We start from the raw sequence: 25,526 nt of genomic DNA, 5'->3' as shown, positions 1-25,526 counted from the left end.
GGAACCTGATTAAGGAGTCATCATCCTTATCATTTAGCGCCATCTAGAAGATTCTGAGGAACAAGAAAAAGCGGAACCAAAGGGAGAAGATCTTCCTAGGGTGCTAAGGATAACGACGCTGAAAAACTCTAGGTCAATGAGAAACTAAAAGTTCTATCAAGTTACCCTAAACCCTAGGATACTTACCTCTATATATAGAGATCCGATCTGTTATCATCCCCTAGATGATAATGGATGGGTTAAACGGTTCTATATATTAAACCAGTATATAATAATCTGAATCCCAATAAACATAAGTTTGATCACTTTAAAGAGTTCAGATTGTATTCACATGTGTAGCATATAAATAAACCCACGTAATAGGAATAATAATATCCAGCAATCACCTTCTTGGGATACATGTGAGTTGTATGTGAAATACAAGTACAACTTTAGTTGATATCAAAATTTATGGGTATAGAATACCCTTGTAAATAATTTGGTCCATTAATTTCATTAGTATAGAACTAAAAAAGTCATAACTACTGCATATGATCATAACAAGTCCCGATAGTAATCACAATAATAATGTCATTAATGACAAGATCAAGATACAGATGTATAATATGAAAATTACATGACATGTGATCAATATATGTCAATTTTTAACATATCTTAAGGTGATCTCAAAAAAAGTCAAATCATATTTGTAAATACTTTTTGCTAAACTGCAAGAGTAAATTATAATCCAAACTTATGATTTCAAAAAAAAATTTATATCACATTTATAAGCACCAAATGCTAAATAACAGAAGTAAATCATGATATTATATTTCAAAGTGTCAACCAAATAAAATCCCATGAATGTTTTTAAACTTAGGTACATACAATAATCAAAACATAATGTATGTCAAAAAATTATAGAGTAATAAAGAAAATACTGATTCTTACTAGATGAGTTCTTCTTCTATAAGAAGAATTCTCATATCCACAATATGCACATGAAATACCTTTGGCACCAATCCCTTGGTGAGTGGATCTTCCAACATGGAATCTGTGTTAATATACTCTATCATGACTTGACGACTCTAAAATCTTTCTTTAACCGCCAAAAATTTGATGTTGATGTATTTAGACTTCGACGATCGAACTGCTATTGCTCTTGGCATACAATTCTGCAGCTTTATTATCACAGTTGATCCTCAATGACATATCAATATCATCAACAATCTCCAACATTGTGATGAAGTTCCGCGACTAAATACCTTGATGTTACGTCACCGCAAGTGCACGGTTACGTCGTCAGTAATATAAAGGATTATCGATCACACAGGGACTGTTGATTAAGCACTAGTTAACTTCGCACGGCGAATTATCTAGACAATCAAAGGTTAATTGAAAAAGAGAGAGTGAAGAAAAGAGAGAATGTAAAGAGTAGAGAAAGAGGGAGAATTGGATTTGGGGATGGATAGATACTAGGGTTTCGGTTTCACTATGATGCTAGTTAATGTCTCTATGCATTGTTCATCTACCTAACTCCATGCTTACACTCGTGTAGGAGTTCTAATTAAAGTCCAGTACTATCCCACGAAGATCGCACCGAAGAGTTTACCCAAGTTCTACCGCCATTAAGTAGAAGAGGTAATTTAGGAAGTCCGATTATAGGGAACATCCTTCTATCACCAAGGCCCACGATCCACGTTCCTAGATTACACAGATCACTTCCTAACGGTAGATTAATGCAATTAAGTAGAAGAGGTAATTTAGGAAGTCCGATTATAGGGAGCATCCTTCTCACACAAGAGCCCACGGTCCACGTTCCTAGATTACACAAGTCACTTCCCAACATTAATTTGGGAGAACCCTTTAAACTCTAATTAGTTTCCTAGTAGAGAGTCGATCCCCATTTTAAGGAATTGCCGTAGAAAGTAAGGGATACCTTCTGTCACAAGGTCCCATGATCTTACATTCCAAGACTCTTCCTCTACATGGTGATCTAACCCTACATCTACATGGAATTACCTCACACACATTTCGTCAAACGCATACAAGGCACAACACACATAGATGATGATATAAACACTTCATTGCATAGGAAAATATTCAAATACATAGTCATACATTCACAATCACATCACAGCTACTTCCTACATCCTAGATCTAGTACATCTAATTCATAGCAAAGGAAATACAACCAAAGATGAAGAAAGAAGCAAACTACAACCCAATACAAAGAAGTAGAGAGAGGATAGTGCTTATCCTTGAAGTGTAGCATCCTTAGAGGCATTCCCTTGCTCCGAAGGTGGACGGATCGACGAAAATGAAGGAGATTTAGGGCCTCCCCAAAGGAGAGAACCCTTCCCCAAGCAATGGGGAAGTACCCCAAGCCAAAGATGAGCCCAAACTTCGTGAAAAGGGGACAAACCCCCCTTTTATAGGGCAGGGCATGGGTGTCACACGACCCGTGACATGGTCGTGTGGATCCACACGGCCTCAAACATTCTGCTCTCGGCCAAGGTCACACAGCTGTGTGGCTCACATGGCCATGTTCTGCTTTGTTTCTGGATGGATTCATACGGCTATATGGCTCACATGGCCATGTTCTGCTTTAGTTATAGATGGATTCACACGGTCGTGTGGCTCACACGGTCGTGTGGCTCACACGACCTGACATTGCTTGGCCTCTGGAAATCTTGCACGGTCGTGTGGCTCACACGGCCTAGCTCTGCTTCTTCTCTGGAAATGTGACGCAGCTATGTCATGGCCGTGTGGTTCTCACACACCCCTTGCATGGCCCTTGTCATGGCTCTGAATGGTTATATTTTATTGCAATATCTTTTAGACCACTAATATGGGGTTTTCTCTAGTTGAAGTCTTCAGTAAAGTTGTAGATCTTAAAGTTATCTACATTTTGATATAAAGAATAGCTCGTAACTCCAACCGATCACAAAGTTATGGTCATTTTAGTTTCAGTCTGTAGTGTTGAAAATTACGCACGACCGTGTGGATTCCACACGGTCTTGACACGGCCGTGTCGATTCCACATGGCCTCCACATACTCCCACACAGCCTTGACACGGCTATGTCAATTCCATACGGTCAAAACATGGAAAAACTTAGGAGGCATTTGATTTGCGTTTTTCACGCTGTTTTCTGTTTTCATTTTCTGAGAAAATGAAAAACGCGTTTGGTTTGCGTTTTCCACGTTCATTTTTAAGAAAATGAGATAACGTTTTCTAAGAAAACGAAAAACACGGAAAAGTCATTTTCTAAAAAATGAAAAACGCGCGTTTTTCAGAAAATGAAAATGAAAATGGGGCAAACCAAACGCACCCTTATTTTTCACATGCCTATGTGAGTTCCACATGGCCCAGACACTCTGGAAGTTCTAGACTTCATTTAAGCTCTGTTTTGCTCCAAATCACGTCCTATCAATCAAAATAAGCAAAGAGTAGATCTCCGAACAGAATATAATGGAAGTATGATATTATAATGAAATATGGTGTAATAAACATAGATTATGCTCATGAAATATAAGTAGATGTGCGTCAAGACATGCATAAAAGTGTATATAATCATGCTACCAACTTGACCTCCATAGTAAAAGTAGCTACTAGTGTCTGCTTGATGCTCTTTCAAGATATAGCTCCTCCAGCAAGCATGAAAATTGAACTCGAAATGGACCTCATGCTATCCAAGAATCTCGTAAAATTAGAGTTTGAATATCCAATCACCTTTAGGTGATCTGATCTTCGATACGTGAGCATGTGTCATTTAGTTCTTTGTAAATACACATCACTCTTTTTATCACTTTCCAGTACGACGGTCCTGGGTTACTTACATATTTGCCTAACATCCCCACTATAAACACTCTATCTGATCATGTACAAACTTGTACACACATGATACTTTCTATAGCCAACGCATAAGGGAATTAAAGGTGCTTAGACATAAATATTAAATAAAAATACTAAAATAAGGATGTTGTTTTAGGGATTTATCCATATTTCTCCTAGTAATTAACCTAACAAATTTTCTTTGCTAAAATTAAACTAATGTTTAAATAAGTTGGCAAGGTAAGTAAGCATTACAAGAAAATAACTTTTTCTTTTCTGATTGGTAATGGATGTTCTGATGAATTTCAATGTTTTAATTTGTTATTTTGCTCTTTTATGTGATTTAAATCATGATTAATGTATATTGAGTGTTCCTTACAGGTAGTGAGTTGTCAAGGTGCACTCTCACTCATCGCTACCAAGGGCCGACAGTTTATGGCCGAGACCCAAAATTTGACAAGAGTTCATCAAAAAAAAAAAAAAATCTGATCAAATTGATTGGATACTTCATTGATAATATAGCCCTGGGTCTTGTTTATGAATACATGACTCAAGGAGATCTTCGTGAACATTTGAAAAGTCCGACAATCATAAAACTTTTGCAATAAGTTTATCAAGTCCTAGCTTTACAAATTATCCATTTTTCTTAAAATTCCAGCAACACAGGTTTGAAATCAAAAGGAGAAAGGGATGGTTGAAGCTTTGTCAAACCTCATAAGATTGGGAAAAAAAATAAGCGACATCAGAAATTCATATTCCTCCACATAATATGATCCATATAGTATAGAAAATAAAGTTTGAAGTCTTGCCTTAATGTTTGGCGTGTGAAATGATACTTAGCAAGGCTTAGGGGAGGCTCTTCCTCAATGTCCACAAAGGTTTCTAAAGTTTTGGTTAAAAGAATGATCCACTAAGAAAGATAATTCCATAAAATTTAATATTCTAAATTAATTAGTTTTCTAAAGGCAAAAAAAAAATACCAAATCTTTTTTTTAAAAAATAGAATTATTATTTTTATGGAACAAATGAATTGTCACAACTCTGGTCATAATCATTCCATTTAATTTTCTTGTTTTATATATTAAAAAAACAAGGGTCCAGAATGAGTATCGAGATTCAATGCATCATTTTCATCAATGCTATTAATTAGCGAAGATGCCATTCTAATTCATCCATCATTTTTTTTTTCAAGTGTCAAAATCGATTGCAGTTGGTTGTACCTGGCATTAACCTTAATTAATTACCCACGTCCCTGGCTGGGAATAGTAAATGGCGACCAAGAGCAAGATTCTAGTGATCGGTGGCACCGGCTACATCGGCCAGCGCATCGTGGCGGCGAGCGCACGGGCAGGGCATCCCACCTTCATCCTCGTCCGTAGCACCGCCGACCAATCACCCGCCAGGGCCAAACTCCTCAATGACTTCCAAGCGGCCGGCGTCGCCCTCCTTCCTGTAAGAAATATAAATATAAATATATGTATTAAATATTGTTATCTATTAATTCCATAGTGATCGATCGATCATGTTTGTTACCTTTTAATTAATTAAACAGGGAGATTTGCACGACCACGAAAGCCTTGTGAGGGCGATCAAGCAGGTAGACGTTGTGTTCTCCACTGTGGGTTTCTTACAGCTTAAGGACCAACTCAAGATCATCGACGCCATCAAAGATGCCGGTCAACACATCAAGGTCGTTCGTCACCCTTTAATTTTCATCATGTATATATTCGATAATTACTTTTAACTTTAACATTAATCACGTATACATTGCAATTTAATTTCTTAACCCAAAATTAATTAATATGCACATATCTAATTAATATAATTGTAGAGGTTTTTCCCTTCTGAGTTTGGCAATGACGTGGATCGAGTCAACGTGGTGGAGCCAGGAAAGTTAGTGTTCGAAATCAAAGCACAGATCCGAAGGGCCACGGAGTCAGCTGGGATCCCTTACACCTACGTGTCCAGTAACTTGTGTGCTGGGCACTTCCTTACAACCCTAGCACAACCAGGCGCCACTGCCCCTCCAAAAGACAAGGTCGTCATTTTAGGCGATGGCAATACCAAAGGTAATATATCTATATAATTTTCCGGCCCCATGCATGCATGCTTTCATGCAACTTCAATCTTTCATTCATGGTGGCAGCTATCTTTCTCGATGAAGAAGATATTGGGGCATACACTATTAGAGCAGTGGACGATCCGAGGACCTTGAACAAGATTTTGTTCATGAGACCAGTAGCAAATATTCTCACCCATAATCAGCTCGTGTCGCTGTGGGAGAAAAAGTTTGGCAAGACTTTTGAGAGGGTATATCTTTCTGAAGAAGAAGTTTTGAAGCAAATCCAAGGTATCTGCTTCGGACATTTAATCCCTTTCGGACAATATTAATTAATATTCATGATCAATAATTATTTAAGGTATCGATCATATATAGGTATTTTAACTAATTGTATTAGTAAATTGTGCTATGCAGAAGGCCCACCTCAATTGAGCACCATGCTTGGAATTTTTTACTCCGTCTTTATCAACGGCGATGAAACCAATTTCGAAATTGACCCACTGAGTGGTGTGGAGGCTACGAAGCTCTATCCTGATGTTAAATACACTACGGTTGATGAATACTTGAATAGATTGCTTTGAATATAGCGGCACAATATATGAAATTACTATGTTATTGATATTAAAATAAAAGCCGCTTTGTTATCTTGTGTTGTGCTTATCGTTCTTTCACTTTTGTTGATTGTTAATGTTCGTGAACAATATTCATGAATAACGTTCGTGATCAACGTTCGTGAAATATTTGTGAATAATATTCGTGAACAATATTCATGGATCATATTCATTAATAACACTCTTATCAATATGTTAAATAAGTAATAAATAAAATAAAATAAACAAATAGATTTGAATTATCAAGTTCAATGATCAATCAAACAAGTAAAAGTTTCAAATAATCAAACGACGAGCTTGAATTGAGAGTTCAATAACAATTAACATCTAAATGAACCAAGCTTGAATTAAAAGTTCGATAACATTTAAACAAATCAAGTTCAAACAAAGCTTCAAATAAGCTCAAGCTAATAAAAACTAAATCAAGTCAAGTTTGAACAATCATTTCAAGGGCTTGGTTCATTTTAATCTCGGTTATGCTTGGCTTGGCTTGGCTCAGTAACCTTATCAAATAATCTTGAATACCTCAAAGTTCGACTCGACTCAGCTCGTTTAAAGCATATGAAAGTTTTATTAGAAAAATATTGGCTATAATTTAAACAAGTATACAGAAATCAAAAACAATTTATGGATCAGACAAAATGCACAAATGCATCTTTTATAGAAATCCCTATAAGTATGATATACAAGATCCTTTTAAAATTAGTTTTAAGTATCAAATATAGTATAGTGAATTAAAAATTAATATAAAAAAAATACTTGAGTGATGAAGGATTGACTTGACCTAATCTAACGAGGGCATGCATAACCTTGTATATAAGAAACATGATCCAAAAATATATATGAATAAAAGAATGCTAATTTGAGTATCTACCAATATTAATTCTCGTAGAACTAATAAAAGGTGAGCGAAGGATTTTTCTAAACGAATTTGGCTAGAAAATTGAGAGTGGGTGATAGAGGAGAGTGAATAGTGCTTGGTCGAATGTTCTTGCTAGTGTTGTTAGTATATAATAATAACGACTAAGTCTTATCCCATTAGATAGGGTCGATTATATGGATCGCACTAAATCATCATTTATATTTAAATAAATTTTATTTTATTTTATTGTTGTTAACCAAGTCTTTTTTTGTCCTTCTCTTCCTCGTTTGATATGCATGTTTGTCATAGTTTTGTCTAACTGGAACATTTATTGGTCGTCTAAATATATTCTCGTACTATCTAAACATGTCTCTCGGAGTTTTTTCTCAATAAATGCAACTCCGACTTTTTCTCTAATGCTCTCATTTCTTATTCTGTCCATCTATATATCCTCGTATGTCAATACATCCACCTTAACATTCTCATATCTGTAACTCTTATCTTCTGCTTATGTGCTCGAGTCATAACCTAGCATTCCGCTCCATATAACATAGCAAGTCTAACTATAGTTTTGTAGAACTTTCCTTTAAGTTTTAGAGGAAATTTACGATCACATAAAACACCCGATGTTTTCATCCATTTTAACCATTTTGATTGTATTCTATGTAAAATATCTCTCTCAATCTCTCCATCATTTTGTAAAAATGATTCTAAGTATTTAAAGCTCTGGTAACTCATCGTCTCCTATCTTAATAATTGTCTCATTATGTCTAATATTCCTAAACTTAAATTTCATATATTCTGTCTTTATTCTATTAAGTATAAAATATTTCCCTTCTAGTATTTCCCGCCAAGATTCTAGTTTAGCATTTACTCCTTCACGTGTTTCATCTACGAAAATAATATCATCTACAAGCAACATGCAGCACGGTACTGTGTCTTGAATGTGTGCAGTGAGTTCATTCATAATTAGCGTAAAAAAATAGGGGCTTTGAGATGATTCTTGATGTAACCCTATCTTTATTGGAAATGCTTTAGTTACTCTACCTGAAGTTTTTACTCTAGTCGTTATATCCTCATACATATCCTTAATTAATTCAATATATGTTACGCTAACATCTCTCTTTTCTAAAATTCTCCATATAATTTCTCTTAAAGCTCTATCATAAGCTTTTTTAAGTCAATACATACGATATGAAGATCTTATTTTTTGCTCTTGAAAATTTTCAATTAGTTATTTAAGAAGACGTATAGCTTCTATTATCGACCTTCTAGAAATGAATCCAAATTAATTTTCAGTTATCGTGGTCTTCTTACTTAATCTTTTTTCTATTATTCTTTCTCAAAGTTTCATGGTATGACTTATTAGTTTAATACTTCTATAGCTTGCATAATTTTGTATGTGTCGCTTATTCTTATATAAGAAAACTAGAGTACTCTCTCTCTATTGATTAGGTATTTTTTTTATTTTCAATATCATACGTTGTTAGTATGCAGTGAAAAATAAAAATAATATAAGATAATTGCTACTCTATGACCTACTTTTCAACGTGAGTCAACTACATTCCTCCTTTCCAAAAACACTATGGAGGTAGAGAAACCACTTACTAGTTTCTTTCTTAAAACTAATATAACCATACAAAATATAATAAAAGGAATGCTATAAACAAACTTTACAATAATTAATCACTCATGGAAGCCCAAAACGCTATCTATATTCATTCTAGAACCTCTAGATCACAAGAATAATAGCTTTGAGCAAACGGATATTTTTCTTGTTGTCTTGAGATATTTTTTGAGCTTTACCCACAACCTCCTTTTATAATGGTTTTTCAGTCAATTAGATCAAGCTCTGGTGGACCAAACCTAGAGTTTTCTTTTGCTCTCACAAATAGCATTTCCATGTTTATTGCTTGATGATTATCCATATTCCAATCTACCAAAACTAAATCACCTAGAATCGCTTTCGATCACCTAGATATAACAACAATAAATCCTTATCCCACTAGCTGGGATTAGTTATGTGAATCTTTTTACGCTATTGGGTTCTATCTCCTACTATATCATTATTTATATTTAAATAAATTTCATCTTATTTTATTATTACTAATTAAGTCCTTTTTTTGTCTTCCTCTTCCTCATTTGATATACACATTTGTCATAGTTTCACATTGCCTAACTAAAGTATTATTAATCATTTAAGTACATGTTCGTACCATCTTAAATGTATCTGTCGATGTTTTTTCTCAATAGATGCAACCCTGAATTTCTTTTTAATATTCTCATTTCTTATTTTGTTCATCCTTGTATGTTAACACATCCACCTTAACATCCTCATCTCTGCAACTCTCATCTTCTACATATGTGCTCGAGTCATAACCTAACATTAAGCTTCATATATCATAATAGGTCTAACTGTCATTTTATAGAACTTCCTTTTAAATTTAGAAGTACTTTATAATCGCATAGATCACCTAGACACAAGTGTTTATATATATATATATATATATATATATATATATTAGGTCTACTTAATATCTGATATACCTGACCTATTAGAACTTCCTTACTTGCCTACAGTTCACTCCTTTAGGACTTTCCATTTACCTACAGTTCCCTCCTCTAGGTCTTCCATAGTTGTCTAAAGTTCACTCCTTTAGAACTTTCTCATTGCCTAAAGTTCGCTCCTCTGGGGCTTTCTCCTTGCTAGACATCCGATCACTTTTGACCTGCCTAGACTTTACACCTGATTTCCAAACATTTGCTTGGACTTCCATCGCATGCCTACCAATGGGTCCTCTATGACCTATTAGAAATTTCCATTACTTCCAAGTGTTCAATCAATCATGACTCACTTGGACTTCTCCCTTGTCAACTCCCTATTGGCTTCCAATCAAATGTCAAGCATCCGGTCACCTCTGATATATTTGAATTTCTTTCTTAATAACTTTCTATCAGACTTCCAAATAAATATCAAGTATCTAGTACTCTTTGACCTGCTTAGACTTTACTTCTATCTAGTCTTTAGTTAACCTTGATAGAAGTTGATTCCCTCTTTACTAACAACTATCTTAATAACTGACAGTTTCCTTCCAGCATATTGATCAATCATCAAAACTATATTCAAAATCGGTCAACCTTGACCATGAGTTGATTACGCCAATAACATCCCACCTCCCCCCAACATCTAATCTTCTACTATACCCTGTCAATCTAACATTATGTGGACAGTGATGATTCATAAGTATCAAGCCTAATGTTTCTTAGGTTTGATTACCCTTTCTACTAAAGGGTAACAAAGCCATCTTAACAAGTAAATGGGATTACAAACATTATATAATTCCTGTAGGACTGTAGGATAGGGTAGAGGGGAGGGTGAAAATCCAATCGAATTTGATTGCTCTACAAAAACAAATTATGTAGTGGGAAACAAATATATTGCATGCAAGAATAATGAATGTACAAACTCTTTCTCCTTAGTTAGCAACTAAAGGTGGAGAAATCTTCTTATATTATATATTTACAAGGATGAGAAATAAATCACAAGAGATCTTTACAAGAACACTCTTACTAAGGAAAATGGACTAGAGAACTTAGAGCACATAGAGAGAAAGAGATTCAACTTAAGGCATTTCTCCCATACCTTCTCATGTTGCCTTGAGCTCTTATTTATAACCAAACTATCAAATCTTTTCTCTCTCATCAAAATAGTCTTTTAGATGATAAATCGACTATCACTACAAGGAAAAAGCCTATTAGCAATAGAATTATAGATCACTAATCGGTTGCTATTTACGATTAGCACTCGATTAGCGACCAATTATTTCCTTCTCCAAAAAATTGGTCGCTATTGTTATTTACCAACGGGATTTTGATTTCGTCACAAATTAGAGAAGGAAATAAATTGTCCTCTCTAATTTTAGCAATGCAATATAAATTCCATCGCTAGAATTAGAGGCGGATATTAACATTCTGTCTCTAATATTAGTGATGGAATTAATATTTCATCGCTAAATTCATAGACGGAATTACTATCCCGTCATAACGTTACCAATAGAAATTTAAATTTTGTTTCTAATTTTAGCGACAAAATATTAAATATTCGTCACTAATTAGAGACGGATATAAAATATCCGTTGCTAATATTACAAATGAAATTAAAATTTTCATCCCTAATTAAAGACATAAATTAAAATATCTGTCGCTAAATTTCATTAAAATTTTGGGAAGCCCTCCCTATTTTCATATTTTTCCTATTTACATATTCACAAATAATACATCATCACAAACGATGGTTTTCACAATACATTCACAACACAAACAATATAACATCCAATCCAACACATTCACAACACAAACAATAAAAACACCACAGCTCATTCACAAATCCACATATTCACAAACAATACATATCAACATCCACATATCCACAAATCGACATCCACATATGATACAAAAGATACATATCAAAACTAAATTCAACAAGTTTTCAGATTCAATCCCAACATATCAATATAATCCAACGAAGACAATAAAAACCTCCTAACAAGCACATACAATCTTACTCCAAAACTAGCTAGTAGTATCCAATCTAGCATAAAGTATAATACAATAGGTTATTAATAAAATAAGAAAAAAAATTAGTCATGCATCATTAGAATTATGACTAACAAATTGAATTTAACTAAACAAGGTGAACATTATAATAATGTTAGTTTAGATAGACAAAGTATGTTAACTAGATAATTATTTTACCCACCTGAATGCTAGTTTAGATATCTATTGATGATGATATATAGAATAAATCATGTTCCTGAAAATATATAATATAATTAGAGATGCATCTAATATAAAAATTAATAGATCTATTTTGCATGTTTCATAAGTGATAAACAAAAAAATAAAAGTAAAAAGTCAACACACCTCTAAGTCACCTACTAATCAATATAGTCTTGAGGGTCCTGAGTCTCCTGAGAGTCAAAATGATGTGTCGTTTGACTCATCTGAGCTATGCTTACATAGTATGAAAGGAATGATTATTTCTAGCCGAAGCATATTAGCCATCATAATACACTTCACTATTAAATCTAAAAAATAAACACAATTCTATGAGTGCTTGCCAAATATTTTGAGGAAGTAAGTCATAGAAAGCTACTGGAATAAGTCTTTGCATGAACACATGATAGTTATGATTCTTCATTACAAATATTTTTAATTTGTTCATATCCACGCATCATGTCATATTCAACGTTGACCCATTAGGGAATTTGATTTCTTTCAACCAACTACATAAAGCTTGCTTATCTTCTTTGTTCAATGTATAACAAGTCTTTAGAAATTGATTTGTTGTTTTATTCTCGTGCAACTCAGGTCTGCTAACCAATTCTTTTAATTTCTCATATGATTTTATGATGTCTTTAGTTCTTGCAGGAACATTCATCACAGTATTGAAGATATTATCAAAAAAATTATTCATAAAATGCATCACATCTAAATTATGTCGAATGAATAGATATTTCTAATATGGCAGCTCCCAAAAAATATTTCTTTTCTTCCAACCATACTTGTACAACCTAAGATATATTTATTTATCTTGTCAAAACCAAAATAGATACTTGTAGAAATCCATAGCTGACTATTTGGTCAATAATTTATTTACCTGACTTGATTGTTAGCGAAAGTTTTTTGACTACAACATTCTTTATGGGTTTTTTATTTTGCCTGAAAGGGTGTTCAATTGGTAAAAATTTGTGGTGATTATCAAACCAAGATACCCACTACAAAGTAATGAAAATGCATCATACTCTGCATGCAACGTGGGCATGCTAATTTACCAGTTGTGCTCTATCCTGACAACATTGAGTATACTAGAAAATCATTGATCGTCTATAATAAAGCAACATGTAATGTAAAATTAGTTTAATTACAATATTATAAATCTCTGACCCTATATTCCATAATTTATTCAGGTTGGCAATCAAAATATCTACCTTCTCTTTCGGATTCATTGGACCTAGAATAAGTATAGGAAGGAACATGAATTAGTCTTTCATGCACACCCATGGAAGTAAATTATACGATATTAGTATAACTGGTCATGATGAATATTGCTATCCTAACTGACGAAATAGTTGAAATCCATCTATAGAAGGTTTCAGTCTCACATTATGTGGTTCCATTGCAAAGGAGAAAAATATTGTATCAAAATGTTTTCATGCGGGGGAGTCACAAGGATGGCACATTATACCTCCTTTGTGAATATGTTCATGATGCCACCTTATGTGGCTTACTATTGCAGTAAATGTATATAAGCGTAAAAGTCTAGCAATAAAAGGGAAGTAATACATAACTTTTCATACACTATTTTTCTTCTTTCCAGGTGTACGACTACTATGCTTATAATGATGACAAGTACAATTCTGCATTCAATCAATTCACTGTTTTCATTTCAAAATATCATGTTGTTATTTATGCAACAATCAATTTTTTCTACAAGCAAACTTAAACCCCTCACCAATTTCTTTATACTGTAGAAGCTATCAGTTATTAGGTAATCAAAAGGGAGCAATTCTGACATCAATTGATAAATGTCATCGTAACATCATTATGAGAAATGATGTTTTACCTTGATATTCAATAACCTTGTAGTAGTTGATAGTTGGAAATGATAAGATAGAATGTCTTCTCATAGTTCTCTTTCACTAACCTTTAACATGTCATATAGTTACTGAACTTCAGGTATTGGTATTTCATCTATATTGAAATAATCAATTGCATTCATTGTGTTGTGAATCATTGATTGCATTGCATTCTCATTAGATGATGATTCCCTTATAGTAGGTGTGCCAAATGAAGAAGCAACTAAAATTTAGTAAGGCTCTTCATTATAGTACTAGTTGCAGTAATTGTAGGATTGAAGAAAGCACTAAGAGGGTGAATAGCGTGCGTCACCTTTTTTACTTTTTCACTTTTTCAAAGAAACACAAGATTACACAGTGGAAAATAAAATAAAACAAGCACAAGACTAACACCTTTGTTTTTACTTGGTTCAGAGCCCGACGACTGCTAGTCCAAGGTCCGTGATCGTTGATCTTTTTTGTTAGGAAATCCACTAAAAGCATGAAGAGTACAAATATGGAATACAATTGAAGACAATAAGAAAACTTATAACAACAACTGAATAATATAGAATCTTGAGCATTGGTTGTCGAATTAGCATTTCTATGTTGTAAAGCAATGTTTGGAGTAGCACACAATCACGGAAGTCATAGATAAATTGATTATTGAGGTGTTGGTTGAACCCTTCTTTTATAGCCCTTTTTAGGCGCCTAGATACTTTCAGGCACCTCAATCAAGATTGATGTGGTGTGACCTCGACAAAGCTCTATCCGTCAAAACATATCCTGACATAGGTGTTTGAATCCCTTCTTCCAAGTGCTTGGAACCTAACATACTCTAGCCAATCGGAAGTTGTCACCTCATCTTGTCATTAGGCTAGATTAAGAATTTATCTTTTGTATCACAGAGTTATCATAGAATAATAATAATAAAGTGTAAAGTAGTCAGTCTAGTTTGGATTGTCTAGTATTAACTATTGGTACCCCAAAGTAGTTTTGATGTGATCAACCAAGTCAGGTTAGGTCCTGTTGGTGTTTGATCCTTGTGTTTAACTGTGCAGGAGCTTAGGAACACAGGAAGTTAAGAGGAAGATGCAACAAGCGAAAAGGATGGCACGGGAAGGGAGCTGATGGGCTCAGTGCATCCAAAGGGCAAGGTGTTGCGGAAGAGTACACCGATGAACGAGAGGAACGTGCACAACGTTCGAGGGATGAGAAGTCGGGGAGGAAACCTGCCCAAGGAGAATGCCAGAAAATGGGTTCGAGTGAGCCCTATTCTAGTTGACCGAAATCACCGAGGCGATCGGAACAGCAGAAGAGCAAAAGATGGCTGGAAGTGCTGCTGGAGGCGCCTTCAAAGGGAGTTGAAGGCGCCTCCCGCGCCTCACTATGGAAGGCACCTTCCATGGCTAGAAGGCGCCTTCGATGAATAGTACGAAGGCGCCTTCCAGCCTTATGGAAGGCATCTTCGACCAAAAAAATATTGTCATTGCCAAAGGATAAAGCTTTATCCTTTGGCACCTCGCTGGAGGCACCTTCCAGCCTGTTTGAGGCACCTTCCACCCACGGATAGGATTTTCTAGGAACTATAAAGAGGTCATTGGAGATAGGAAATAGACAACAACTTTAGTATCAACTCTAGTATTCATATCCTAGTAATAGTCTGAGCAGTCAACGAGTGTAAGAGACTTCTTTGCCTTCATCAAAGGAGATCTTTTAGTGTTTTTCATTTATCTTGGATTAACAACCATTTAGGTTGTAACCAAGTAAACTCTGCGCCTCTTCTTTTAGATTTTTTTTTTGTTTAATTCATTCTTAACTATACTGTTGCTACTAATCTGAGTTGAAAGAACGAGAAAGGTTATTTCACAGGAAATTCACTCTCTCAAGTCGGCCGTCAAAGGTCCTAACAAGTGGTATCAGAGTTAGGATGCCTCAGAAGGACTAATTGTCGACTAAAGCAACGAGACAATGGCCGGTGCAAGTAGTCACCCACCAAAATTCAAAGGAGACTTCGCACATTGGAAACACCAGATGGAGGTATTCTTTAAAATAGATTTTTAAATTTTGTTAATTATGAAATATGACTTTATAGTTCTGAATGACAAAGAAGAATATCAGTGGACGAAGAAGGAGCAACCCAACTTCATGACGAATGGTAAAGTAGAGTTTCATCTGCTCAGCGTCCTTCCACCCCAGGAAGTAAATTGAATCGGCAACTATGAATCTGCCAAAGAGCTCTGGGAGAAGTTCCTAGAACTCCATGAAGGCACTTTGGAAGCAAAGTTAGCAAGGCAAGACATCCTCCGAACCCAGCTGACAAACCTGCGAAAAGGTCCCGTTTCTCAAGTTTCACCTCCGAGGTTCCTTTGTGTAGTTCTAAGAATTTCTCTCAGAGTTCTTTTGCGGACTCATAGGCTCTGATCCGGTTGACTTCTTGTGACGGAAAATGCTCAGCAGATGAAACTCTGCTTTACCGTTTGCCACGAAGTCGTCTTGTTCCTTCTTTGTCCATTGAAACTTTTCCTTGCCCTTAGGTACTTTAAAATCAAATTCCATTATTAATAATAAATTGAAGTCTGTTTTAAAAAATACCTCCATTCTCTTTTTCCAGCTCGCAAACTCCCCCTCAAACTTTGATGGGTAGATGCTCGGTCTGGCCATCTCATGTGCTTCTTTCGGCGGTTAGTCCTCCTGAAGCTGTTAGGCTCTGATACCACTTGTAGGACCGGGTAGGCCAGTTGGAGAGGGTTGAGTTGCCTGAAACACTAAAACAAAATACCTTTCTCCTCTTTCAACTTAGATTAGCAGCAATAACATAAAAATAAATAATACAAAACTAAAAGAAAGAGACTCAGAATTTACTTGGTTACAACAGGGGTGGTTGTTAATCCAAGGTAGATAAAAGCTCACTAAGAATCTCCTTTGGTGAAGGTGGAGAAGCCTCTTACACATACTAACAGCTAAGACTATTGCTAGGAAATGAATACTCAAGTTGTTACATTTTTCCTAGGTCCAGAAGTCTTTTTATAGCCCCTAGAAAAACTTATCCATTAGCTGAAGGCGCCTTCCATAGGGTTGGAAGGCGTTTCCAGTGAGGCATCGGTGGATAAAGTTTTATCCACTGCAACGACTCGAATCAGCCTAGTCAAAGGCGCCTTCCATGCGTAAGGAAGGCGCCTTCCATGAAGGCTTGAAGGCCCCTTCCATGCACAGTGAAGGCGCCTTCCAGTAGAAGGCTTCAGCTTCTTTTTCTCTTCCTCTCGCTCTTCCACTTGGGTGATTTCAACCAACCGAAATAAAGCTAACCCGAACCCAATTTCAGCCTTCTCCTCGAGCAGCCTTCCTCCCCGCTTCTCGTCCCTCGGACCGCCGCGTGCGTCATTCTCATCCACCGGTGTACTCTTCCACGGCACCTATTCTCTCAGACGCACCAAGCATGTCGGCTCTCTCCCATGCCGTCCTTCTCGCTAGTTGCGTCTTCTGCTCGACTTCCTGTGCTCCTAAGCTCCTGCACACTTAGACACAGGGATCAAAACATAACAGAATATAACCTAACTTGGTTGATTACACCAAAAATAACTTTAGGGTTCCAACAACTTAGACTTTTGGCAATGAAAGCAAACCACCTCATATTCCTTTGGCTTCTCTCTTTGACAAAGACTACTTCATGCCACTAGAAAGACCAATAAAGGAGTTTTTGGCAAAACTATTAAGGGTTACTCTTGTCTTTCTTTTTAGAAGCATTATCCTAATTAATTCAAATGCACTATACCCATAGACTTGTGTTAAATCTCAAGTTCAGCTTTAACTTTCTAAGAGTTTTGTCCACCTTTCAATTCATGATGACTAGTGCATATCAATCAAACAAGGATTATAAGCAAGGTCAATCTGCAACTCAGCATCCATTCTGAAACTTAGTTCTGATAGCTTGTTGATTAAGGCAATCGACCTTATTTCATGCTTCTCTATGGATGCTCTATTAGGCATGACACTTGAGGAGTCATCTTAAGACTTCATACAATTCCAAATGGGCAATCTTCTGATACAACTTTCTATTTTGCCAGTATGTCACAAACTTTATATTCACAATGATGTTCTTCATAGATACTAAAATAAAACACTACACTTTGATTGCATCGTCATGCTTTCCCCTCCATCATTCATGTGCTAATTCCTCTAATGATGGTTTGGGGCCAAAAGACTGCTCTATCACATGGAGTTGCTTCTCATGACTGAATAGGATTTATTTTTCCCTGGATGATAAAGCGAAGAGATTTCTTTCCGTCATATTAGTCAACAAACTATCATAAAAAAATTAGAAAAAAAGGATCAATCGTTAGCAATTGCACATTGGAGTACTGAATCAAATCACACATTCCACTACTTTATTGATCTTCAAATGCTCATTGGAATCATACTATGGACATCAAGTTGGCGCAAGATTGACTAGGTAGATATTTGTATGCACCTAGAGTTAGCTGGTAGACTAATCGACATCGGTCAGGATTGATCAAACTCAAATTGGTTTGAGTTGAATTTCTTTATTTGATCAACATATTTATTTGGTTGAGCGAAAAGTTAAATAGATTAAGGTTGACACTTATAGTAGTTGAAAGTTAAACAAGAGTTGATAAGGACAAAGTCCAAGTGGATCACGATTGACCAGACATTTGGTAATTAAAAGTCTTACACGGAGTTAGTAAGGATGAAATTCAAGTGATCCACAGTTGACTAGATACTTAGTAATGATGAAAGTCTTAATAAGTCATGGAGGATCCGATGTTAAGCATAAGGCGAAAAGTCATGATAGGTCATAGAGAATCGGGCGTTAGGCACGAGATGAGCGGTCTAAACAGGTCAAGGAGGACTGGATGTTTAGTAATGGTGAAGTCTTGGCAAGTCAAAGTTGACCGAATGTTAACTAGTAGTGAAGTTTTAACAAGTCAAGATTGATTGGACGTTAGGCAATGGTGAAATCCCAGAAGGTCAAAATTGATCAAATTCTAAGCAACGATGAAATCCCAACAAGTGAAGGTTGATCATATGCTAAGCAAAGGAAGTCTTGATAGGTTAAGATTAATCGGATACTAGGCAAAGGAAGTTCTAGTAGGTTGACGTCAACTAGATATTAAGAAAGGCAAGAATTTAATCTTGGTAAAGCTGAAACATAAGTTGACTACTAGAGACTAGCAATCAACTGATGAATCCCTAAACCTCAAGTTTAAAGTTTAAGAGGGTTTGTTGTATATCAATTGACTGATAATATTATTACAATAAACAGAATGTCAGGAACTTAGCTGATCAACTCGACTAATCGTCATTAGTTAATTGATGGAATGGAGCAATCCATTGTTATCATTGTTCGAACGAACCAAAAAATTAGAACTTGACTAGGAGGCTTGACTATTTAGGTAGCAGTTGATTGATGATAATGAGCAATCGATTGTTTTGGTCAATGCTCAGTTATAAAGAGTGGTTTTGCAATGTAACATTCAAATTCAAGTAGAGTAATCAACTGATAATGCTAGCAATCAATTGTTAGATGATTTTCAATCACGACAACAACCCAATAAAGAAGAATTTTATGGAAGATTTGAGATGCTGATTCTTTGAGATTTTGGAAGAGTGTTGTATTTTTAGACTTTCAAAAGACAATCCAAATTAACTACAATACGAACAACCCAAAGATCTCTTATGTAAATGGTGTATTTGCATTGCATTTCACTTTCATTCTTATATTTGTATTTGATTATTGTTGCTCGTAACATTGCATCTTATTTCTCCACCTTCAGAAGGTCTCCAACAAGCAAAAAGTTAATGGTGATACCACTAAGATACTAGACCGTAGAATAAGAATCGGGAATTTCGAACTACATAAAATCAAGATGTCGTTGTACTTGTACTTTCTTTTATGTTTTATGTTATATTTTTCACTACCCATTAATACACAATCAATTTACCCCTCCCTCTAGCAACGTCATCGATCCCGACATTAATTAAACAGATCTTGTTATCCATTGCACCCATCCAACTCCTACATTATTGAGTTGATAAATCTTTTTGAAGACTAAATTCATCTTGTTGTCAACATCAACCAGTGTATTGCTTTTCTAGTTATTTTATTATGTTTTAAAGACATCCAGAGGTTAAGGATCCACCCAATCAAGTCCTTAACATGGTGCAGTGGGTCAGAGTGTGGAATCAAAATTTTCTGATCCATGCATAGCCGTATCAGTTCAACAAAGGCATTTAAGAGTGATATTCATCCAACAACATAAGCAAAATTTCCTAAAAGTTAGATCATTGATAGATGTGATTGATGGGAGAGATGGTGTGACATATTGACAACTTCAAAAATAGATGATTGCCAAATTGAAATGTCCCTGATAAAGTTCAAGAAAGTTAAAATAAAATCTCTTCGAGGAGTCACCTGAATAAAGAAAGCCTTGGTACAAGGGAAGCATAATAAATGCATTATGGATGCAAAGTATAACTAACGAAGAGATGAAGATCAGCAACAGAAGCATTTATGTTTAAAAAAAATTGGACTTTCAAATCAAATACATCAGTGCAACTCACATGGTGTCTGTTAAAGATGATACATCTACATAAATTAGAATTCAAATTTATGCTCTAGCCTATCTCAATTATAATTAAATCATGAATTACTTGAATTGATGTTCTCCATTGAGCTAACAACCAGAAGTGCGTTTCAAGCTATGAAAGAGAATCCATGTCAGAGTAAGCATGCTCTCTATGCATTCTATACATGATGACTATGCAACATATATCTCATCTCATTCCAATTTCACTGTTTCTCACTGCATAATTTGTTACAATCTGATTGGCTTGAGCTAAAGAAGATTTCCACATGTCCACAATGAGGAGTAGGTGGTAGCTTCAAGAGTTGCATGGCTGATACTAGTCTGAGGATGTAGTTGCATAGAAAAACTGGCATATCATTCTGTAGTGCCTTGCCTCAAATTGATACTTTCTTCTTGTATTTGCTTTTGAGAAAAGACAATCTTCTCATAAGAGGCAGTTTCTCATCCCTCTTTCCCATTTTATCCACATAAAAGGCAACCTTTTTTAATGTTGTCACAACCTCCTCACTCTCATAACCTAGTTCGCTCTCTTGAATTGTCAACACTCTTTTGAGGATTGCTAACACATCATTATCATTTTTCCCCAGTCTCATCTGAATTGATGCAAGACAATCAAGGGCTTCACCTACAAATAATGAAAAATAATAACAGTAATCATCCTGTAGCCTATAAAGCATGAGAACAATTTAAAAGAATCCAACTTTAAAGATGAACAATGCTAAATAAACTGTCCTTTTGTCATCATTAAGTTAGTTAACATGACTGCAGAAGTTGAAGCATTTGTTCAACAAGTATTAATGAACATTATGCAAGATAAGGCATGCTAGGTACACCATAGAATAACTAAGTAATTGAAGAAAGATGTACACGTGTTTATTTTGGAATTTTTTATCATTGGTCAAGTTTTCAAATAAATAGACTGCCATTCAGTCAAAGAGTTGCACTGATTGGAATAACTAAGAAACATGTACATGGGATAATCAACCCATGTACATAAAGTATTGAAAAAGCTTGAAAGTTTCTTCAAAAGTACTTGAGCCCAATTTGGCCTACTACTTTAAGCATTCATAGTAGTTCTTGATATTGTTCAATTTTTCACAGATTGACTGTATCCTTTCGTTGACCCTTCATTGTCAGTTCCTTTTCATCTGAGGATTGAGTCTGACCTGTTCAATCTCCAGCCAAGCTTTCAATACCAGAATTCTTCTTTTTTCTTTACAAGTGAGAATGCTGCTGTTTTCAAACTATGATCTTACTACAAATAGTAAGCAATGTGATCAAACTATTACTGAATATTTTTTCTACGAAAGAGACTACAGTTGGAGATGGATTAACATAGGAATATGAAAAATGAAATTTAGCAAAGATACCCAACAAATACTCAAGTGATTGTCTGTTTGATTCTCTCACAAGGCTTAACTCAACCTTTGATCAGTCCCAGTTCAAATCCTTGTAAACCAAAAACAAGCTCCCCTTATGAGGTGTTCTCAAAAATTAGAGAAGAAAAAAGTAAAATGGTTTTGATATTAGAGTCTAACTTGGCAGAACGCTACACCTTGATGATTAGTTGGTGATGAAACCATAGGCAGTCCTATATTAATCAAGGGAGTCAAATGAGACTATCAAGTTTACCGTTAAAGATAATTTTGGGCATACCTACTATAAAGTGATTTTCCACGCAAAAGAAAACTGTTTTAAGCTTCATCAAAAAGCATGATTAAGCCATGCCATCCAACATGACTGAGATTTATGTTTGACTGTGGTGTCAAGATGTGGAATGGCTCTGACATAGCAAAGAGTTGACGATGAGAAGCAAGAGCCTTCTTCTTCCTTGTAATTCCTCATTCCCATTGGACTGCAGCAACCAAAGCAATTTCAGAGAGCAAAGTGGCTGACTGATCCTCCTTGAAGTCTGGCAAATCATCCTTATGGAAACAACAAGCAATTCCTTGCAGTTCTCCGGCACTTGTAATGCAATCAATTACTCATCTAAGCCATTTCAATCCTTCCTCCTCATGGTTCTCTAGTGCAAGTGATGTTGTCCCCGGGACTATGGTGCCGCGGTAGGATATCCAGGTTGTCACCCAAGCACCCGCGGTTCGAACCCCAGCTACGGCGTATTTGCAAGAATTTTTCCTCCAAATGAGGAGCGTAACCAACGGATGCTGGGCTTCTGGGCTAGCCACCGTGTGCGCTTCCCGATTTACCCTGGTGACCGGTGGGAAACTTCCGTGGGGCCAGGTCGGTCACCCCCAAAGATAGTCAATGAGGCTAACTAGGATTATCATTTTTTTTTCCTTTCTAGTGCAAGTGACGTTGCCCCCCGGACTTGGCTGAGTTGGTCACCACATAGTAGATTACCAAATCAACCAAGGGTCGATTTCCAGCGAAACCGGAAGAAATATCCTCTCATGTGGTGGCCTACTCAGTTTCCTGATTTATCTACAGATGGATGTGGAACTGGCGATGTGGGGCGTCCGGGGTCAACATATGACCCTTTGCCAAATCTATTGCAAGTGACATCAAGTCAAGTCCACGTAGCTTCTTCCTTCTTTTTCTCCTCTACCATCTCTTACTTTCTTCCTCGTTCTTGGTGTGACTGGCCTCATACACGGAGATCCGTGTCTCAGGACGGCATTGTAGAGGAAGTAGGGTGGTGATAAAGGCTCACCATTTGGCTTTGTCATCGTTGATACATTATATGTGGAGGGCTCAAAATCGTAGTTTTTTTTTTGTAAGGATCAGTTAGATGTTGAGAGGATATTCAAGAATATGCAGATATATGTATATAGATCTTTAGGTATCTATTCAGGTATATCAAACATGAATAGATCCTAAAACCTCATTTTGTATATTTTGAATACATGATAAACCACTTTTACTTATCCCAAAAAAAAAATTCTTTCCAATCTTTTTCGCAAGAAAACCTCGATTCTAAATGAGATTTTAAACTTGTGGAAAAGTACTAAGCACTTAGACAAAATGAAGGACTTAAAAGCCAACCGTGTCGATAAGGGAAATCGACTGCCTAGCTCAAGTAGTAACTACAAACCTACAAGAGTTTAAGTAGAGAATAACGGAGAAAATGACGAAGTCAACGAAGAAATCAAGTAGAGAGGTTAACTCAAGTTTATGCTTATTGAATAAAACAAGTAAGAACATTGTTTTTCTAATGTCTCTTTAACCAACTTAATATCTAAATTTTGAATTCAATGGCTACTTATCATAAAACACATAATCCTGTCAAATTCAACTCTTGTAAACTATATAGAGAGAGAGAAATAGAGAGGTAAGTGTAGTGTTCAAGTTGAGGGTTCCTTGTAACTGATGGTTATAGCTTATAAGGACCCATCTAAAATATCTTCTTTGATGAATCCTAGCAATTCTTATAACTTATAAGGATCCATCTAAATAACATATTATATATATATTATGTTTTTTTAGATGAGTCCTTATAAATTATAAGCATTGCTAGCAAGGGAACTATCAACCTGAACTCTACTTTTTCCTTAAAAGCAAGTTTGAAATTATCCATCGACCTTGCTTCTATTTCACAGGTAACTGCAAAGACGAAAAAAGACAATGTCACTGGTAATGCAATAAGGCTATGTTCAGTATGAAGGAACCATTCTGAGAATGTAATTTTTCATTCCAGATCCAACTAATATTTTTATTAGTTCAAATTTATTAAGTTAAAATAGAATCAATAATTTCCCCCAACAAGATTCCACATTCCAACCTCACTCCTCCCAACATACTTCTCCAAGAGTCACCAGATGCCACACACACCCTCACCACATACGAAGTCACAGTCAAATGCCACAACTATTTCATGCTATCGTTTCCCTATCTAAGTGTTGTTGCCATTGTCATGACAGGGCAAACAACCATCTTCTTCATTCGCAGTGTCCTGGTAGCAAAAGTAAGTAGGTCAGGGATAGGAGACAAATCTGCTGAGCATACTTGTGAATACAAGAAGGAAATCGTTTCTTCTGTTGTCACCAAGGAGTCAGCAGGATCAAAGTACTGCTTGGCCAGCAACAACAAGATGGGGGTGCTACAGAAGTTAATTGGGTTGGAGCATGGAACGAAGGCAACATAGGGGCACACATTGATAGCGTCAACATGGGGAAGAAAATGTAATGAGTGTCAGAGGCGGCAACAAAGATGGCAATGTCAATGATGTAGAAGCTATGAACATGGAAGAGGGAAAATGGGAAGGAGTTGCTACAAGTCAAGGTGTTTTAGAAGTAAAGGAAAAGGCTACCGATTTGCTGAGGAGATTGAATGAGATCAGGGGAAGGCAATAGGAGTGCATTGCACCATGGATTTCACGGGTTCAAAAGGATTTGGGAGCGCATTAGTATCATAGTTCTCTCACATTGCCAATAATTTATTTTCTTATTCCATTTCATAATTCAACCAAACATAGAAATGAAATTCATCAATTCATTCATGATTCCTCTTCAAACCATTCCATTCCCATTACCATTACCATTGTCATTTCAATTCCATTCTATAAATATTTTAAAATCCTACATAAAAAATTTTAGTTTCTAATTTTTATGTTTTTTTAACAATTGAATCTTAATTAGAATCTTTAGAAAATTTGATTGAGATTTTTTGGGATAACTAAGTTGTATTTTTATGAAGGAAAAATATCTTAGCCTCCAGATTCTTAGGCATTTTTATGCTAAAAGTAGTCAATGATCTTAGCCTACTTAGATGTCTCAGTACTAGCACAAATCCGACTTGGGAATGTTTATTTGTCTTTATCTGCTACTTGTTTTTTCACTCTTGTTATGTGACCATAAATTTGTTGTGTTATATTTTATGTTAGGGATAGTTAGGCACACAACCCATTATAAAGTTGTATTCATAACTTATATTACAATGGAGGCGTTGCCAAAATTTTCTTCAAAGATTCCCCTATGAAATGCCTTAGTCAGGT

The 25,526-nt window shown here is 35.7% G+C and overlaps 2 protein-coding genes across 3 annotated transcripts in view; one reads left to right on the top strand and one right to left on the bottom strand.

Annotated features, from left to right (window-relative positions):
- Window positions 1–5,045: 5,045 nt before the first annotated feature.
- LOC122047410 (phenylcoumaran benzylic ether reductase Pyrc5-like) lies at window positions 5,046–6,521 on the top strand. The gene is made up of 5 exons (XM_042608693.1): window positions 5,046–5,267; window positions 5,368–5,505; window positions 5,647–5,884; window positions 5,962–6,165; window positions 6,292–6,521. The coding sequence occupies exons 1-5, from the start codon at window positions 5,085–5,087 to the stop codon at window positions 6,456–6,458; spliced, it is 930 nt and encodes a 309-aa protein (XP_042464627.1). The 5' UTR covers window positions 5,046–5,084; the 3' UTR covers window positions 6,459–6,521.
- Window positions 6,522–20,498: 13,977 nt separating this feature from the next.
- Window positions 20,499–25,526, bottom strand: part of LOC122047409 — a 51,160-nt gene continuing 46,132 nt past the window's right edge. The window contains exon 9 of one of the 2 annotated variants that reach the window (XM_042608691.1): window positions 20,499–21,200. In XM_042608691.1, coding sequence (XP_042464625.1) covers window positions 20,950–21,200 — 251 coding nt within the window. In that variant the 3' untranslated portion in view covers window positions 20,499–20,949. The remainder of the gene's footprint in view (window positions 21,201–25,526) is intronic. The other variant, XM_042608692.1, reaches the window with a different exon arrangement.

The sequence above is a fragment of the Zingiber officinale genome, chromosome 2B (genome assembly GCF_018446385.1).
Source record: "Zingiber officinale cultivar Zhangliang chromosome 2B, Zo_v1.1, whole genome shotgun sequence".
Lineage (NCBI taxonomy): Eukaryota > Viridiplantae > Streptophyta > Magnoliopsida > Zingiberales > Zingiberaceae > Zingiber > Zingiber officinale.
This window is presented reverse-complemented; position numbering and strand designations above follow the sequence as displayed.

What these genes read in the sequence shown, in the direction of transcription:
- LOC122047410 (XM_042608693.1), top strand. Translation starts at nt 5,085, where the DNA reads ATGGCGACCAAGAGCAAGATTCTAGTGATCGGTGGCACCGGCTACATC. An exon ending in AGGCGATGGCAATACCAAAG is followed by an intron (nt 5,885 to 5,961) that starts GTAATATATCTA and finishes TCATGGTGGCAG; the next exon opens with CTATCTTTCTCGATGAAGAA. An exon ending in AGTTTTGAAGCAAATCCAAG is followed by an intron (nt 6,166 to 6,291) that starts GTATCTGCTTCG and finishes TGTGCTATGCAG; the next exon opens with AAGGCCCACCTCAATTGAGC.